The sequence below is a fragment of the Anabrus simplex genome, chromosome 7 (genome assembly GCF_040414725.1).
Source record: "Anabrus simplex isolate iqAnaSimp1 chromosome 7, ASM4041472v1, whole genome shotgun sequence".
Classification (NCBI taxonomy): Eukaryota; Metazoa; Arthropoda; class Insecta; order Orthoptera; family Tettigoniidae; genus Anabrus; species Anabrus simplex.
Window position 1 is genome coordinate 227,939,936 of NC_090271.1, and position 20,334 is coordinate 227,960,269.

Consider the following 20,334-nt stretch of genomic DNA (forward strand, 5'->3'; position numbering starts at 1 on the left):
AAAGCCCAACAGAATGTAGAGGGTTTGGTGAGACCTTTCCCTTCCATCTCTTGAATCTTCTGAATGACGAAGTTGCGCTCATCTGGGTTGATCGGATATGGACATTGCTTAATGGGTAAAGAAGTGCTGCATTCAATGGTGTGGGTTACAGTGGTAGTCTGTCCTATTTCATTGGTGATGACTTCCGGAAACTCCTTTAAGGTGCGTCTCAGCTCTTCTTCTTCACTTGGCTGAAGATGCGTTAACTGGATATCTCTCAGGTCTACGTCGACCTCCACATCCTTGCGAGTGTGGAGATTTCCATCTTGCCAGGCGACCCTCAGACCTCTGTCTTTTCCCAAACAGACTTCATGAGCTGCATAGTGTAGGATCACCTTGTATTCTACCAGAAAGTCATCACCCAATATTAATGGATAAAAACCATAACGGTATAAGTAACATTTTGATCATTCAGAGAAAAAGCCATTAAAAAAATTTAACACTCGTATGAAGTCAGGGATTAATTGAAACAAAAATAAAATATTATACTTTTAAAGGGCAAGTGATTAGCATTACAGAGAGTTGGAATCAACTTTTTCCATTCATATATGTACACCAGACAAAGAAAATGTAGTTCACTTGTACCCTTATGACACAAAAAATTGTCAATGAAATGTCACTTATATCATCCTGTTTCCAAAGCTATACCTATTACATTCAGATATTGATTCTTCTCATTTCCATCACCCTTCTTTCGATACTATACATCCATCTAGATGTTTCTTGCCTTCAGTGAACAATGACCGACATCCACAAGGGCAACTAATGGACAGCCAGAGGACGCACATGCACAACTGTCTATTCGGGTCCCTTCTGGCCTTAGATTGTAAAGATTGTAATATAACTCATGGTAAACTAGTGGAATGAAAGGTGACAGTGACATTATGTCGTGTAGGTTCACTTACTTCAGTTGAACTGGTGAATCTCAGAGATATGGTATACTGGCTGGTCTATATGATTGAGCTAGGTTTACTTTATGGAATTCTATTTCCTCGTTCGTTGTTTTCCTCAAAGTAAGTACCTTTGGCTCACTGCATCTATCTCATTATTAACCAGCTGGCATTTGTCTATCCGTATTCATTTTCCTGTTGACAAGAACTTATGCTATGGGTTCAGTTGAGAGAACAATTTCTTGATGCATTTCAGCAACATGAAACAGAGTTCTTGCTTCCTCAGCTACCTTCATCCAATCACGAAGCGCAAACACATATTGTGTTTTCTTCTTCTTGTTTGTACATATAAGAGCAAAATCTGCATCATTTTCTACGTAGCTGTGGCCAGGCATAGGTAATTTATAGTAGATTACTTCAATACCAGTATCAACAACATACTTTAAAGAGTATCATCACATACACCAAACAAATATCACTCTATAAAAAATATTCACTTAGTAATTGCACGTGTAAATTTGTCGCAGAAAATCTGTAACGACAATCACTAAAACTCATGAAATCTCAAGCAAAACAAAGCTGTGAACATCACCTTCACCTGCAACATAACCGTCATCATCTGCTGAATCTTGTGTTGGAACATCATCTTCACTTCTTTCAGAATAACATGGAATCATTTCCAAAGAGGATTTTCTGATCTGATGTGCATAATCTTCTTTGTAAAGCAAGCCAGATGGATGGCTGTCATCTCCATCCGCCATCTTGTTACTTGTACCGCTATGGCACGAAACGTCATGAGGAAACAGTCTATTTATAGTTATATCACCTATCACTAGAGTGCAGAATGTTACCGCATTACTTGTCCCTCCTTGCTGTTTAAAAGGTACATCCTCCCCGAGTTATATCCTGCACTTAACTAATTTTTTTAAAATGTCACTTATGCTGTTATGATTTTCATCCATTCATATGATGTCAGGTATGAGGTTCTGAATCACTGCAACATTAATTACAATAGGTAGGCCCATGCATTTAGCCGTTAGGTTAGTCTGTCCTTGGATGGAATAGGTTACCCGTCTGCTGCTCCCACTACCCTTCCGAGATGGTGAGACTTCATAGGTGGTAGTAATCTGGCAACAGTCTCATTTACAAATGAATGGCTTGCTTGGCTGTCAAGTATGGCTGAAAAATTCTTGTTGCCTATCCTCAAGATGATAGCTGGGCGAGGTGGGCCTGCTCGGCTCACAATCTCACCAATCCCTCACCTATTTGATGAGGCTTGCTTGTCTATTGGGTCTTGAGGCAAATTCCTGTTCCCGGTCCCATCTCCCTTTAATCCAGAATGGGCCAGACCTAGTCTTTCTGACGCCAAAGTTGGGCACTTGTTCTTCAGGTATCCCGTTCTTCCACAATGGTAGCATCTCCTCTCTTCTGTGGCTTTGCTCTTGTGTTCTTCTTTAAACTGGGTGATGATTCTATGCAGATCATCAAAGGATCTCGGTTGTGATACCTTCACTAAGGGTCTAGCTCTATGATGTCTGGTAAGATCTCATTCTTGCTTCCTCCTGGGTGCAGCTGCTTGAAGAGCTGGTACTTCTGGAGGACGAATGCACTAGCTCTCATGCCAGTGGGTTGTGCATCAGTCAGTAGCTTCCTTTTCACAGAGCTCTTCACCCCTTCGGAATTAAACCTAGCAAGGAATTTCCTCTTGAAATCAGTCCAGTTTAAATTTAAAGCCCTTCAAGTAACAGCTTGCCCCTTGAATCACGGTGGGATGAGTTGAACGAAGATGTTCTCCGGTAGATTAGTCCTTCCTAGCAGACTGACCGATCCCTCGATGAAGCTAGTTGGGGTCTCTTCCAGGACCCGTGGGATTCCGGAAGGCTCTCTATAATTACCTACGGGTCTAGGTGTCTTGTGTGGCTTGTTAGGTGTGGTGACAGGTCCTGTTTGAGTTAACCTATCTTCTAATTCGTGAAGGATGCTTTCTTTCATATTCGGTACATCTCCCTTGGTGGTCGATATCCAGTTTTTTAACCTTCCTTCAACGGCAGAAATACAGCTCCCAAAATTTCCCTCAACAGTAGAAATTCTCCCCTCAACCTGTTGTTTTATGCTGGAAACCTGGGTTTCCTTTTCCTCCTTGAGGTTCGAGATGTCCCCTTCCAGCTGGCTTACCCTACTATCGATCAACTCAACCTGCCCCAGTTGTGACCTGATGTCCGATATCGGCTGTGTTAACTGATTGGAAACTTCGCTAATTTGGGATGAATTTTGGATTTTAAGCACTGTTCTACTTTGTAAACCTGTGTGTAGCTTCAGAAATAATGTCATTTACCTTCAAAATTTGTTCTGAGATCTGTTCTGTTAGGCCGCAATTGACGTCTAAAATTTTGCCTGAAAATTTGTAATTTACTTTCGAAATTTAGTCTGTTAAGTTTGAATTGAGTTGTAAATTAACATCTGAGATTTTGTCATTGAGTGCCTGCATCATGCTCATTAAGTTGGAACACATTCTAGTCATACTTACCTCCTCTTTCGAAGACGAGTCCAGATGTTCGTCCATCTCGATAAAGAACTTTTGGGGATCTTTGTTGTTTTTGATGAGATATTCTCGTAACCGCGTCTTCAATTATTCCTATTGCCATCCATCGAAAGATTATTCTTTGCGAGTTCATCTTTAAGTTGTTGTACGGACATATTTTCCAGTATCACTTGCATTTTGTTCTGATACACTTACACTCGTATTCCGAAATTTATTATTCAGTCCTTTGTCACAGTCACCCATGTTGTAGCCACAAAGACACACATGAAATGCTGTCAACTGTGTACACTGTTTTATTTATACATTATATATACATATACTAATAAACTGCCATAATGAATACCCGACTACTATGCTCTCGAACAAAACACTGTTACGAAGAATAAGAAGAAGAACACTGCCACAATAGCATGTCAACGTATTAACAATCACAAAATAAATTCACATACTTGATTATAGAGTTGCACTCACAACTCTTGTTAAAACAACAACTCAATCAACCCCTCAAGACTGCCTCTTTATATACAGAGCCTGGCCAGGCTTCTAGAAGAATATGACACAACATGTCGTAATTTTGAGTGTCTCCAATAGCCTATTTACAATGTAAGAAATTTTCTACACAATTACAGTTGCATATTGCGTTGTTCTGGACTTACTAAAGTGTGTTGCACAACATTGCATTGTATTATACATCTTATTTACAGGTAATAATAAATTATATACTATTAGTTGTGTGTTCTTACATTAAATAAACTCATAATAATAATATATATATATACAGCAGATGTTTCATGACATAACCTCACAAATAATACGATCATGATTTATACCAAATAAAGTCTGTACATAACTGTAAATTATACTAATACTCATAGATGTAAACAACTTTATAGCCACACCTCACAAGTAATAATAATAATAATAATAATAATAATAATAATAATAATAATAATAATAATTCGTCAAACTCGATATTTTCATTATTTACCCATGAGTTAGAGAATTGTTTCCAAGTTATACTAGTCCATTGCACTTGTATCAAACTTAACAGCAAGAGATCTGGCTTCTTTAAGATTTGGACTAGTCTGGAGTTAAAATTAATCTGATGTGAAGCAACGATGCGACAGGAAAGGGCTAGGAGTGGGAAGGAAGTGGCTGTGGTTTTAATTAAAGTGTGAACATGGGAAACAATGGAAAACCATTTTCAGAGCTGCCGACAATGGCATTCAAACCCACTATCTCTCGAATGCAAGCTGACAGCTGCGCGCCCTAAACCACACGACCAATTACTTTGGTCATCTTGATCAAGAATAGGGTTAAAGTTCCTTATGTTCTTTTGGAGCTCAGTTCATTATTCTTCTTCAGTTCATCTACTTCCTTAGCATAGAAAATGGCTTGAGTTATCTTGATACTTTTTTTAATGCTGTGTCTAGTTTTTTGGGAGACAATGGCTTGAAATTGCTTTCTGCTGACCTTTTGCTGTAGTTTGATATAAATCGCAAACAATATCCAAGTACACGTTGCAGTTTTACTAGGTTTGAAAATCTTGTGATGAATTTATTGTTGTAAGGAAGAGCTATGAGTACTATGAGGCTTCCTTGTTCAAGTAAGTTGTTTAATGAAATGGTATCCTTATCACAGGGCCATGTGGTGGGATCTTCTTTCAACCAATCACAGCCATGCCACCAGAGTTCCAAATTGATTAGTGATGAGGCCTCGTGCCCCTGCTGCTGGGTTATCTTGTGGAAGTTATGTCTTGAATTTCTGGCATGCGATTGGCAACAAACATTTCCCACTTCGTGGGACATGGAGCAAGCCACTTTAACTCTAGCATAGAATCTGTCCACATATGAATGCTTTCAACATTCAGATATAAGCTGGCAAGTGTTTTCTTTATAAGTCTTGCTAGCAATACAGCACTGCAGAGTTCTAGACATGGTAGTGTGATTTGTTTTAGTAGAACTACTTTCGATTTTGCACAAAGCAGCATGGCAGCAGTCTTCCCTTCATGATTAGTGGATCTTAAATAGATACAAACTCCATATGCCTTTTCTGAGGCATCACATAATCCATGAACTTGAATGCTATTCACTTCACCATTGATCATCCCTAGCAGTGGAATGCTTATCCTTTTGATAAGTTGAAATTGGTTAGAAAGGGTTTTCCGATACTACAGAAGTTGTCATTCCAAGGTGACCTTTCTTGTAAAAAGATGTTGCATAAATATCTTGCACAGAATTGTTATAGAAGCCAACAAACCCAATGGGTCAAAGATTACTGTTATTCTAGAGAGGACAAGTCATTACGTAACCTCAGTGTTATTCATCAATTGCTGATGAGAAATACGATCGCTGACAACTTGGAATTTGTTGCTGGATGGTTGCTACTGTAACGGTGCAAATCCAGTTACAAGAAGATATCTGTATTTTTATTATTTCATCTGTGATATTATTATTATTATTATTATGTCCGTATTATTATTATCTGTGAGATTACTATTATTGTATTATCATTCTTATTCAATTCAATTCTGCAATGCTTGTCGCTTGCATGATTGTAGTTAAACGTATGCATATATACATGTGTGTAGATTAACACTAAAGACATTTACAGTAAAGAGTTGCTGTATATCAGATGTGGATGTGACATTGCTACATTGTGCAATACTGCTGGAGTAAATGCAGAGTCATCGCTACGTCATGGCTACATCATCGTGAGCATTTAGCGATGAGCTCGGTTTCTTTGAATTTCCTAGGGAGGCCCGGGCTATTTCACCATTGTATGTAATATCTGTCGCGAGGTGGGAGTAGATTATTGTTATTTCTGGAGGTTACGTAGGTGTATCAACCTAACATCTATATAAGGTGGCTGCATAATTGTAACGTCAGTCATTATTCTACTGGAAGGAGAGGCTACAGTTGGCCATTAAGTGAACGAGATGGAGTGGCCACAGTCAGTCAACGGGAGTCATTAGTTAAACGGAAGGTGAAGAGAGAAGAAGTGGATGGTGAACAGTGATGGAGTCATAGAAGGATACACTTGCAAAGAAGTCATACCATACAGGCTTACGAAGAAGTCATATGATATGGAGAAGAAGCAGTCACATGGATACATCACCAAATTAGGCGTGCATCATCTACAGTAAACACCAGATCTAAGGAATGCGTCATAATTACGCTCAAAGTGTTGAAGGTACAGTCAAGTGAACCAGTGAGGGATATATTTTGTATAAATTGTTAAATGTCTGGTCAAGAAGAATTGAAATTCATGCCTAGTTTCTTTCAGTTGCAATATCATAATTTCATATTCTCATCTGTTTTATCTCAGCAAGACTTACTAATTTTTATTGAAATTATTTCAAGAATATATTTTGTTCTATCAAATTAATCTTTCATTTCATTTCCAGAGTAGAATCACTTAACCCCTAATTTAATGGGGAAACCTAATGCCAATCTCCCCTTCCCAGAACTTATATGGTATGTTGTCAAAAGTAAGCTTATTACCCCACACCCTAGAGATAGTCAAGATTCTCATTCTATTATTCCTGCACTGAGTGGTAGCTGGCGCCCATCAAATAACGTATGTGTAAGTAAGCAGGTAAGAAGTAAGTGTGAGTACAAGGTCTGACGATTGTGTATTTTATTTAATGAGTATTAATTTTCATATTGTTTCAAGTTAAATTCAGATTTATATCTTTGCAAAATTCAGTAGATGGAGTTAGGAACATTTACACTACATAAGACCTGAAGTTTTTACGATGTCTCGGTTGTCATTAGTGAGAGCATGTTGATCATATCTGTCGCTAATGTTTAAATGTAAAAATTCGGGGCACCCATGTATATAGTTTATGTGAAGAATTACAAACACAGCACGGATTGGTTGTAGACATAATATAGGACAGATGTCGTTTGGTAGATTCATTGAATCCTTGATGTTTTCTAGGTTCTAAGCCATGAGATTGCTTGGGGAAAAAGAAGTTAGCATACATAACTGAAAGTTTGGCATTTCTTTTCAAGAACTTGACAAGATCATTGCAGCTCATTAGCACACATGTTTTCAAAATTAAATCTTGATTGCTGGGTTGGGCACTTAATGATGAAAGTGCATCTGTGCTACCTTGAAATGTGTATATTAAACGTCGCAATTCTGGTTCTGTAGAACTTGGTTTACTTGAAAGTTCTAATAATATTCTTTGACGTATTCAGAAGCAATGAGTTTTGGACAATGGTATTTGCCTTTTAGTAGATTGTAGGCATTTGTAAAGTTGGAGACTGAAATGCTTATATTTCCAATTGTGTCCTTTAAGTGATGAGAACAAGTAGTGAAATTTTTCTATTTTGACAGATCCTCATTAGCTAAGATAAGATTTTCAAAGGTGTCCTTATAATGCAACCATGCGTTAAATTACCATAGAAAGTTGGTAGGTTTATTTTCAGAAGCCTGATATTTCTTTTATGCCAGGAATAATTTACAGAAGGGGAATGTGAATCAACTTAATTTCTCATAACTATTATGTTTATTGCGCCTTTTAGCTTGGATTCCACTATGTGATATAAATTCTTAAATTTCTTGCGCTATCTGTCAAATAACTCCAAGTGCAACTGAATTGCTTGGAATTCTTCGCTGAGTGATTGCAATATACTTAAGTTAATTTGAATTAGTGCAAGATCCGTGGCTTCTATTTCCATGATAAAGATGTTGATTCCCACAGGGAACCTGAAATATTTGTTCCGAATGAGTAAATTTATAATACCATTATAGTTGGTCCGTTATTGGACATAAATTTTCCAACGAACTCATTCCTGGTTGCCAGCGTTTCGTCCCAGGGTGCCAAGTTGGGCTCATCAGTTGGTAAATAGCACACCCACCGGTGACTCCAAGTAGCCTATGCAGTGGCCTCCAAAGGTATGCTCCAGCCATGCGACTTGGTGGGTATCATGAAGTAGCATCATTCTCTTACTAGCCATTTATAGCAATTATTTAACCTCATCAGTTGTGTGCATTATTATAAGAATATTTCATTTCTCATTTTACAAGAATGATAGGTTATCATGAATAATGAACATCAAAAAACATTGTCTGATATACATAAGTTTAAGTTATCACATAACCTGTTTAATTTTTAGTTGGTTGAAGATGGCCACTAAGTGGCTGAAACTAGTCCCAAAACTGATGTAATTTCATTTTCTTGATATATTGTATTGAAAATTGTATTGTCAATTTATTTCTTATAATTGTACTTCAATACGGAACAAAAATTAAATTTATAGCTTATAACTTCAGGTTCAGTATTAAATAAGAAAGTAAATTTTAACAGAGGCTAAATTGCAAAGAATAGTGGAAAATTTTAAGGATTTACCTGAGAAGTTTCTGACAAAATTACTTCTACCTCAGCTAGAAATGTTACACGTTTATTATACCTCAAATCATATTAGAATACTTGATTGCATGCTTTGAAAGACAAATCTTCCTTTTCGAATGAATTGTTGTAACTGGTTTCTTCAATCTGTTCAAGGTAGCTTAACTGACACACAGTTATTCAGAAAAGCTGTGTTTTCATTGAAACAGACAAGTGAACAACCACAGTAGAAGATATTGATCTTTGCAATAAAATAGTAAACTTGGGAGGAAAAACCCTAAAACAACCATTTCAATCAGCGGATCAGCAGAATGTCCAGATCTCAAGATTAACTGTTCAAAAATGGCAGAGGTGGTAGGATTCTTGAAGGACAGGAAATTGTCCATGTGTACAATATCAGCACAATACAATATCAGGGACGTGGCAACCCCATCGCCCAGTGGGAAACCACTGCAATCAGCCACCCGAGTATTGGCGGGAAAACCATACCTCATTGGGTTAGGAGGAAATGCCAACCCAGAACCCTGAACATCTGGGGTTGTCCCTCTGCGGTTAACAACCGTAGTTGTAAATCGGAGCTTGCTCCACCAGGGGTTAACTACCTTTGAAAGTCAACCATGGAAAGGTCTTTTAGGAAAAAAATTCCACCGTCCTGTCCAAGAAAGCAGGAGAAGGCTACATCGGATTCGGTGGGCAGCCACCTTGAAGGCATCAACGAATCGGAGCATTGGCAATCACCCATTCCTATGCCAGCACATAAGAACAGGATCAAACAAGATCAGATCACTACATTGCAACTTACAATATTAATTCTCAAAGCAGGAAAACTAAAGAACTTGACGGACGAATTAGATAAACAGAACATTTTAGTAGCAGGACTCCAAGAGATGAGAAATACTACCGAAGAACCATTCGAATCTCAAGGGTACAGAATTTACAACAGGAAACCTGGACTGAGGGTTATGAAAAATTATCCGCAATTTGGAACTGGGTTTATAGTCGATGTGAAAATAATACATTCGATAATCGATTTTCAAGCCATCTCACCTAGAATTGCAACCTTGAGTTTAAAAGCATCCAACAACATTTATACCGTCATAGATGCCCATGCTCTACTAATGAAAAGAATTTTCTAACAAAGACTAGGAAAGAAGTGGAAAAGTTTTGGGATCTCCTTGACCAAACTGTAAACCAAATAAACATTAACAACGTTAAGATCCTATTAGGGGACTTCAATGCCCAACTCGAAAGAGAAAAGAAATACTGAGATATCATTGGGAAATGGACTCCACATAAACATACAAATAGGAATGGTCAAAGACTTGTTGAACTCTGCAGAGAACACAAACTAATCTCTAAGTCCACCTACTTCGAAAGGAGGCCCAACAAACTTAAAACTTGGAAACATCCTGATTGAAGAAAAGGGGAATGGCAGCTGGATCCCGTATTTATGGACAAAACCTTCCACAGAGAAATCTACAATGTTAAAGTATTAAGAGGAGTAGATATAGGTTCAGATCATTACATAGTCAAAATCAAAATTAAGCTCACACCACTAAAAAAAAACAACCAAAACACAATAAACGAAAGAGGAACTTTGATCCACACCAATTAATTAGGAATGATAAATATAGAGAAGTCACACAAAACATAAAACTGACAGATAACTTAGAAGAACTAGTTCCAATTCTCAGGCAACAAGCTGAAAATTTAGCCCCATTGAACACACGTAAAAGACATGCCTGGTGGAACTCAGAATGTGACAAAATTCATGAAGAAAGACATCAGGCATGGTTAAAATTTCAAACACACAAAACAGAAAAAAGTGCAACCAAGCTCAAAAATATCAGGAAAAAGTTCACACAAATTATCAGGCAAACCAAGAGAAAGATCTAATCAACTAATCAACTCAATAGAAGAAAACTACCAAAAGAACCAATTCCAGTCCCACATTAATGCTGAAAAGTAAGGATGGAAAAACGACACATGACAAGGAAAATGCCAAAATCATGGCAAAAGCATTCATTAAACTTTTGAATTGTGAAGAACCCCAGGAACTTTTAGCAATTAATACAGGCACACCCATCATAACCCTACCTGAACTCATAAACCCCCCAACAATCCAAGAGGTGGAAACAGCACTCAAAGAGTTGAAAAATTATAAGGCTTGCGGGGAAGACCAAGTTTTCACAGAAATGTGGAAATATGCCAGTGATACAGTTCGAACATCCTTACACATGGCCCTAACAAAAATCTGGATAACAGAAAAGTTCCCCGAACATTGGACCACAGCCATAATCCACCCCACTCCACAAAAAAGGAGATAAAAGCAATCCAGATAATTACAGAGGTATCTCTCTCTTAGACTGCACATACAAGATTTTCTCCAGAATCCTATATAGGAGGATCAGAGAGCAACTAGAGGAAGAATTAGCTGAATACCAAGGAGGATTCAGACCTTGGAGAAGCTGTGCAGAACAAATCATCACTTTAAAATTAGCCATAGCATATTACAAGAAGTAAAACAAACCTCTTGCAATAACCTTCATGGACTTTAAAAAAGCTTACGACTGTATCCATAGACCTTCAATGTTGAAAATTTTAAGAAATTTCGGGCTCCATCCAAAATTAATCAAATTGATTGAACTCACCTTAACCAACACTAAATCAAACGTCAAGTTCAGAGGGAAATTCTCTGAGCCATTCATCATAAAAACAGGCTTAAGACAAGGAGATTGCTTGTCACCACTGCTGTTCAACTGTGACTTGGAATATATAATGAGGGAATGGTACAAGAGTAATCCAAAGAACATCCGAATTGGAAGACCCAAAGACAACATAAGTTTAAATTGCCTGGGTTTTGTTGATGACCTTGATCTCTTGTCCAACAATATTCAGGAAACCAGACAACAAGTTATATCACTACAGGAAATAGCAAAGAAAGTTGGTCTTGGAATATCTTTTGAAAATACAGTAATCATGTTTACTGACCCACCACTCATAAACAAAATTGCCATAGGAAACCAAGAAATCAAAATTGTAGATAAATTTAAATATCTGGGAGAAATTATAACATATTACCTCAATGAAAAGCCAGCATGGCATAACAGAATAAATAAACTGACCAGAGCACAATATGTCACCAAGAATACCTACAACAAAAAGGGCCTATCAATAGCAACAAAATTAAAACATTAAAAAACAGTCACTCAACCAGTAATAACATATGCAAGTGAAACCATCTTCAAAACAACTAACACTGCACAAATAGACAAAATACTCAAGATAGAGAGAAGAACCATTAGAACTTGCATCAACAAATCATACCAAGAAGATGGACACTGGGGAGTAGCTTCTAATGAAACAGTCTACAAGGAAATAGAACAAGTAATGAGCACAATCAGGAAGAAATGCATTTCATTTTTTGGACATCTAATCAGGACACCAGAGAACAGGATCATCAGGAGAATAATAGAAAAATTATGGAATAGTAAGTGCAACATTAAGTGGATTACAGAAATCAAGGAAGACATGGATGAACTACAAATTACAGTGGAAGACCTAAGAAACAAAACCGACAAAATCAAGAAACTCACAGACAAACAAACCAGACTGCAAATCAGAATCAACAAACAGACAATAGGAAGGGTGATTTCCGATGAAGAAAGAAGGATAAGATTAGAGAGAATGAAGAAGTACTGGGCTGACAGGAAACTGAAAAATTATTTGTATAAAGTTGGCTAGAGTGGTCCAATGAAGGCCATAAAATAATAATAATAATAATAATAATAATAATAATAATAATAATAATAATAATAATAATAATTGTACCGGGCGGTACACCCCTACGCTGCAGTTTTAAATCTTGTGCCAATAAATCCTCCTCTACAGGAGAAACTCTGAACTTTAAAAACCGGATCAACTCATAAGTTTCTCAGAAGATGTCACTACCAAAAATTTTGTGATTGTGAAGTTGTCAATATTGTGTGGATTTCAACTTGTTTTGTTTTCCATTGATCGAGAAGTGTCGACATTCTCTTATAGATGTCTCTACTAAAAGACTATGATCATGCACCCTGGTGCGAAGTGAAGGAACTCTCTTGAAGAAATTTTGTATTCATAAGTTTTTCTCTTTACTAAATTTTGTTCATTCATTTGTGGGTTGGCAATATTAATATTTTCTTTCCGCCAGTTTTGAATTGAGCCAATCCAGAATTTCTGTAATTAATTTTTGACCAATTGTGTCTTTCTTCTTCGATTTTGATGTGTAACTTTTAGCTAGCCAATAAAAGCCTGTGGGTGTGGCTGATTTATTCATGAAAGGTCTCGAATTTTCCTCGAGGGTATAAAAACTGCTAATTTTCTTGTCTCTCGGCCACATCATCAACAGTTAACTTGGTGTCTGAATGTGTAGCAGGAGGCGGGAAGCGCCTCTTTCTTCAGGCAGCAGTTCTTCAATAAGGTAATGGCCGCCTAACATCTTTATTTCTTGCTAGCTCAACAGTTTAACCCGCGGGGAAGGTCCGAAACCTTTACTATGTAACCTGTCTTCAACCATGTAATTTGCCGTCGCTTTTGTAAAACTTCATATATATTTAATTATAAATCGGGGATAGAGAGTGCTTTACCCTATAGAGCTCCCCTTCATTTTTGATTTGAGGTGACTACGTTTTTGTAACCGATTTTCTACTCTTCCTTAATGTGTTAAATTTATTCTGTATACGAGTCACCTCCATAGTTTGGGAATAATCCCTGTTTCATTGGCCTAGTGCCTCGTAGGTTTTAAGGTTTCATGTAGGAGTGCAAATTCTCGCCTCCATTCATTTTGTATTTTGGGCCTTTAACTTAACCTGTTATTTTTCTGCTAAGGCCCAGTAGATTGGGTACAAGATTTCCCCGTTTCAGTGGTGTAATTTGTGCCTTGATGGCAAGTGATTGTATGGTATGGTATGCCTTTAAAAGGCTTGGAAAACTGAGAGCAGGTCAGCTCTTTTATGTATTGGAGATGTGCCTCTAGGAGGCTTGACACTGCTAGATGGGAGCAAGTGCTCCATGTAATTAGGGGATTTCTGCCCTTTGGTAATATGTGTTTGTGAGCTGAGAGTTCAGGAAATGTAAAACTTGGGGCTTGAAGCCCAGCTTGTTAAATTGTCTCTAAATCTTGGCTTTTCCTGGTCTTGTACCTAAGTGTCAGTTACTTGTTCTCTTGTTCTTACTTGTTAAATTTTCAAATTCTATGCGAAAATTGTTAAGTTTTACTATTTTCAAAAATATAACATTTAATTAAATTTTAATTCATATCTCAGCTTTGTGGATAGACCCATTCCAGCCCGCACCTTCTTTCACCTCTGCATTCCACGGGTATCCCCATAATAATAATAATAATAATAATAATAATAATACCCGTGTGGGGATTTGCCGGTTACCTCCATCGGGCTCGTCCCATTGGAATTGGGGAAGCTCGCTGGCTCTGCCGCCAGCAGAGTCAGAGGGTAGTAGGGAAATAAAATACCACCGTGAAAACAAAAAAAACTGGTCCCTTGCCAGGGTTACGGCGAAGACTGGTAAATGACCAGAAGCCAGAAAACATCTTGAGGCAACCTCTAGGGCTAACAACCCTAGTTGTAAAAGGATGGGTACCCGTCCAAAGCAAAGTCAAGTCAAAAAGCATGATGGCACAACATTTCAAGAAACATACCCCAGGGGGTAAATCTTCGGATAAATTCCTCGTCGTGAACGCCACGGAGCACGAGTCTCGTTCGGATTCTGGGGGAGACTCGACATCATGCAAGAGACAAGTCGGAGCATCTCGGTGTACCCCAAAGAGTCAAAAACTCAGGCCAAAATCTAAAACCTTTCTAGCAACTTTCAACATAAATTCACTTACACAAACTGGCAAGCTGAAAACCCTCACCAAAGCTCTTCACGAAAATCAGATATCCATAGTGGCCCTACAGGAAACAAGGTACCCAGATGAAGAGATTTTTGAATCTGAAGGCTACTGATTTTTCAAGAGCAAAGCGCAAAGAGGAATCCTCAATGGAGCTGTGATGCTTGGAACCGCGTTTGCTGTTAGAACCAAGATCCTTAAATCGGTTGCAAATTTCGAACCTGTGAATGACAGATTGTCTATACTCACAATTAAATGCGCGAACAAAACCTACGCCCTAGTTAATGCACATGCTCCTACAAACGATAAGAACAAGTCTGATCCAGACGAAGCTGATAATTTCTGGGACCTACTGGATGAAAAATTGAACAAAATCCCCGAACACCATGTCAAGCTTCTTTTGGGTGACTTCAATGCCCAACTAGGTTGTGAGCAGAAGTACAAGAAAGTTATAGGAAATTACCCTGCTCACAAAAGAACCAATCCCAATGGCAAAAGACTGGTGACCATTTGCGAAAATCACAACCTGCAGGTCATGTCGACCCACGTTCGCCATCTACCCAGAAAGCAAATGACTTGGTGTTCTCCCGTCCAAGCTCTCGGAGAGTTCCAAATTGATCATGTTGCGATCTCCAGGAGAAACAGCCCTGAGATTATGAATGTCAAGGTAAAGAAAGGCATCAATGTGGCCTCAGATCATTATATGTCTCTTATCAAATTCAAACCAATTCTCTCAAACACAAGGAAGACAACCAAACAGATCACACGCTTCGACAATGATAAACTTTGGCAAAGGGTCGAGGAGTTCCAGGAGAAGGCTAGACCAAATGACTATGACTTAAACAATGCCAAAAGTCTCCTTGTTGAGGCCGCCAAAGACGTTGCAGAAATCAAGAGAAGCAAAAAGCATGCCTGGTGGAATAGTACCTGCGAATCAGTCCTCCAAGAAAGACTCAATGCGTGGAAACAGTACAACTCTACGAAATCAGAAAATGATTGGGAAACCTACAAAACCCAACGTGCCCAAGCAGCTAGGGTGTTCAGAACTGAGAAACGTAAATACGAAAAATCTCGCATTGAAAAGATAGAACAAAACTTTAGGAAGAATGAAAGCAGAGAGTACTACAGAGCCTTCAAAGGCAAACTCACTGGCTATAAACCATCATCTCTATGCTTTGAGCGAACGGACGGCACACTGGCGACGTCAAATGAAGAAAATTGCAGCATTCTGGCAGATTACTTCAAGAATTTACTTAATTGCTCTAAACCGCAAAGCGCCATTGAGACCAAGGAACCCTTACTCAGGTACCCAGATTCCAGACCACCCGACAGAGATGAAATCAAGCGCCACATTGCCCGTCTCAAAAATAACAAAGCGCCGGGGGAAGACTCAGTAGTAGCAGAACTATGGAAATATGCCCCAGAAGAATCACTTGATATCTTGCAAAAGCAAACAGAAGAAATTTGGAACAAGGAGACCCTACCCGAAGATTGGAAAATAGCTTTGATCCATCCATTACACAAAAAAGGCAGCATGAAGAACATCAACAACTACAGAGGAATATCTTTGCTACCCGTGACTTACAAAATTCTATCACTTGCCATCCTGGAGCGTTTGGAAGCACAAGTCGAACATCAAATAGGTGAATACCAAGGAGGGTTCAGAAAAGGTCACTCAACAGCTGAACAGATCCAAAATCTCAAAACGATCATCAGATATTGTACACTAAGGTCCAAGCACTATGTGTCTGTCTTTGTGGACTTTAAGAAAGCGTACGACTCCACTGACCGGGAAGTCCTGCTAAACATCATAAATGAATTTGGAGTTTGATTTGAAACTGCTGGCATTAATTAGAGCCACCCTGACCGATACAAAATCCAAGGTGAAGTTCCACGGATGTCTCTCGCATTCCTTTGACATCAAAACAGGAGTCCGACAAGGTGATGGGCTATCCCCGATACTCTTCAACTGTGTTCTTGAAAAGATCATCAGAACCTGGCGGGTGAGATTACAGGAAACCAACTACAGTCCATTGAGAATAGGAACCAAATCCAAGGGGATCGCAACAGACTGCTTAGCATTTGCTGATGATATTGCTGTTCTCTCAACCAACATAGAAACCGCTAGAGCTCAAGTTGAAATTTTAAAGGAAATTGCCGAACAAACTGGTTTGCAGATATCGTTTGAGAAAACAGAAGTAATGACTAACATCAAAGAGGCTCCACCAAAACTCCATACAAAATACGGGGACATCACCCGAGTAGACAAATTCAAGTACCTGGGTGAGATCATCATGAAAAATGGACTGGACAAAGAAGCACTTCAGGAGCGAGTACGCAAACTGGAAATAGCCTACCAAACATCCCGCACAATCTACAACCAAAAATGCCTTTCCCAAAACACCAAGATACGTCAATATGAAATAGTTCTGAAGCCAGTAGTTCTATATGCAGCCGAAACCCTGTCTCTAAATGCCAACAAAGGACTCCTTGAAGAACTGGAGAAAAGAGAACGCAAAATTGTGAGAGGAATCTTGGGATCAAAGTACAGAAATGGAATCCAGAGAGGACTACGCCTCGCAGGCGCGTCAGTCAGCCTAACCACCAATTGACAGCATTTGTCAGAGGCCGCATGGTGGGACTGCATGAGGCTAGTTGGTCGTATCATGCAATTGCCAGGCATGTGGGCCATTCAGATGTCACAGTGGCCCGATGTTGGACTCAATGGGTACATGAAGGCACCCAATCACGCTGTGCAGGTTCAGATCGACCAAGAAATACCACCCCGAGAGAGGACAGTCGTATGGTGCACCAAGCATCGTGGGATCCCATAACTTTGGCACCCGCGATCTGCGAACATGTACTGGAGACTCTACAGCATCCTGTGAATTCCTGCACAGTGTCTTGATGACTCGTACCCACCGGATTGGGGTCCTACTGCCCCATATGTCGGTTGCTATTGACACCAGGACTCCAATACCTGCATTTAGAGTGGTGCCTTGCCCGGGAGACATGGACAGAGGACGATTGGTGTCGCATCATTTTCAGTGACGAGTCCTGCTTCTCCATAACCTCCGATGACCATCATGTGGGGGTTTGACGGCGTCGAGGGCAGGTCCTGCCCCTATTGTGGAAACATACCCAGGCGTAATCCCTAGCATCATGGTGTGGGGAGCCATAGGATAAGCATTCGGATCATCTCTAATAGTGCTTCGGCAGACTTTCACGGCACAGCGATACATTCTGCGTTCGCACGTTCTACCCCTTATGGCACAGCACCCTGGGACAGTGTTCCAACAAGATAATACATGACCACACACAGCACATGTGTCTATGGACTGCCTAGAGCATGCTGAGGTCCTCCTGTGGCCAGCAAGATCCCTGGACCTCTCCATGATTGAACACGTATGGGATGACATTGGAAGGGGACTCCATCCCGGAACGAACCTGCGGGATCTGGAGGGACAGCTGCAACAACTGTGGATGAACTTGCCTCAGGAGAGGAACCAAAGGCTGTGTGACGCCATTCCAAACCGCATAAAGGAAAGCACTGCGGGTGGGGGTGGGGGGGCATGCTACTGACCTGGTGTCAACATTCCACCTGTAACTGCCAACAGCCTTGTCTCTTTCATCCCATATTGTAATCAGTTCAATAAAGACACAGGGTCTTTTAGAATATGTAGATTCTTTTTTTTTTTCTTTCTTTACGTTGCACCGACACAGGTATGTCTTATAACGACGATGGGATAGGAAAGGCCTAGGAGTTGGAAGGAAGCGGCCGTGGCCTTAATTAAGGTACAGCCCCGGCATTTGCCTGGTGTGAAAATGGGAAACCACGGAAAACCATCTTCAGGGCTGCCGACAGTGGGGCTCGAACCCATTATCTCCTGATTACTGGATACTGACTGCAGCTATTGAGCTCGATAAATGTAGATTCATCCACTTTCAACCACTCCTTCTGGGTGCTTAACTTTTTTTTTTTTTTGTCAGCAGGATACAGGATACTAATAAGTTTCATTTACAGATTATATTTTACACTGTTTTTCTTAAAATATAAAAAAAAAAACTCTGATTTTTATGTAACTGATCAGAAGAATAGTGGTTATGAAGACTATCAAACAGTCTAAGAGAACATTGCTTCTTGCAATAAACCTATTCTAAAACCATAAAGTCTTACAAATGGCAGAGCAATGAATAATAAGGACCATTATGGAGGGAAAATTAGGAAAAGGAAAAGCATAATATGCAGGACCTGTTAGAATGGCTGAAATACTTTGAGATCATCCAGTAATAAAGAAGTTATAAAATTTGAGGGTACCGTAATTTGATAGATGATAAACGAATGATATGTAACAATTAAATCTTGTCATAACCGGTCTTCACAGCAGAAAAATTTGGTTTCCAAAGAGTTACCATGCAAAGCTATGTTAGTTCTTCACAACCAGATGGCAGAAAAATAAGGAAATTAATTTACTCACCTGCAGATGTTAGTCTTTGAATTCCAAAGGTTGTCTGCTTCACATCAGTCTCTCTCTTCTTCTTTCTTCTCCTTTCCCCTCGTCTGTCTCCTTTGAGTCGCCGTCCTTTAGCCTCTACCTTTCTCTCATCTCTTTGAGCTTGTTGCCTGTTGTAGCTCTCTTCACTTGAAGGGTCATACAACATATCATAGTCAGGATCGTGGCTTGGAATAGCATTTTCAAATAAGCCTGAGGTAGGATTTAGGTTGTTCAGATAACCTTCAGGAACTAAGTTTCCTCCAGCTGGAGTCAAGTCTGAATTTTGCCATTGCTGGCGCCATTCCCCATTAATAGGTGTATGTTTTGGAAATTCACTTCCATGTTTTCTTACATCAGGGTATTTAGTGTTGCCAGGAAACACTGGCAGTACTTCCTCCCCTTCCCCAACTCCCAGATTCCTATTTCTTCCTCGGTTTGGCAAAGCATAATCTTCACTGTAGTAGTAACCAGGTTCATTATCAGTAAGTGGTGGATCTTGTTTATGACGGAAATTGGATCCTCCACTTTTCATACCTTCTACATTATATTCTTTCTTTTCAGGAGAAAGCTGATTGGGAAACACTTTGCTGTAAGTTTTACTTCTTCTATATATGTCCCAGAAGTCTGGATGTTCATCAAGGTACTTGTGAATCTCGAATGAAGTGTTGACCATACCACCAAATTCAACATCTTTATGTTGCTCTGGGAAAAGCAAAACAATTTTTTTTATTACAAGATATTAGATATTTTTTTTAGATATTTAGATATTTTTTTATGTTATAAAATATATTGAAGCATCTGTTATTAAATAAATCAGAAAATATTTATTTGATAGAAGGAAGGGAAGAAACTCACATAATAAAAAAAACTGTAATAAGTTGTGAACAAACACATGCAAGCACGCTTACACCAGAAATTATCTCCATTCACGGAAGTACAGATGATGAGTGACGGAATAGATGGGATATATGAGTAGGATGGTGGTGGAAATGGTACTGATTATGATTTTAATGGGAACTACAATTAGACAATCATTCCCTCTTACTTCTAATCAGAAGAGGAATAAAGGAATAGATCCAACCTTTTGTAGGTGAATGAAGATATAGGTAAAAGGAAAA

General features: G+C 39.1%; 1 protein-coding gene across 1 annotated transcript in view; it reads right to left on the reverse strand.

The window, feature by feature from the left end:
- The window catches only part of LOC136877493 (uncharacterized), a 293,695-nt gene that overhangs the window by 43,917 nt on the left and 229,444 nt on the right, over positions 1-20,334 (reverse strand). Inside the window, exon 10 of the mRNA XM_067151591.2 lies at positions 19,199-19,918. Coding sequence (XP_067007692.2) covers positions 19,199-19,918 — 720 coding nt within the window. The remainder of the gene's footprint in view (positions 1-19,198; positions 19,919-20,334) is intronic.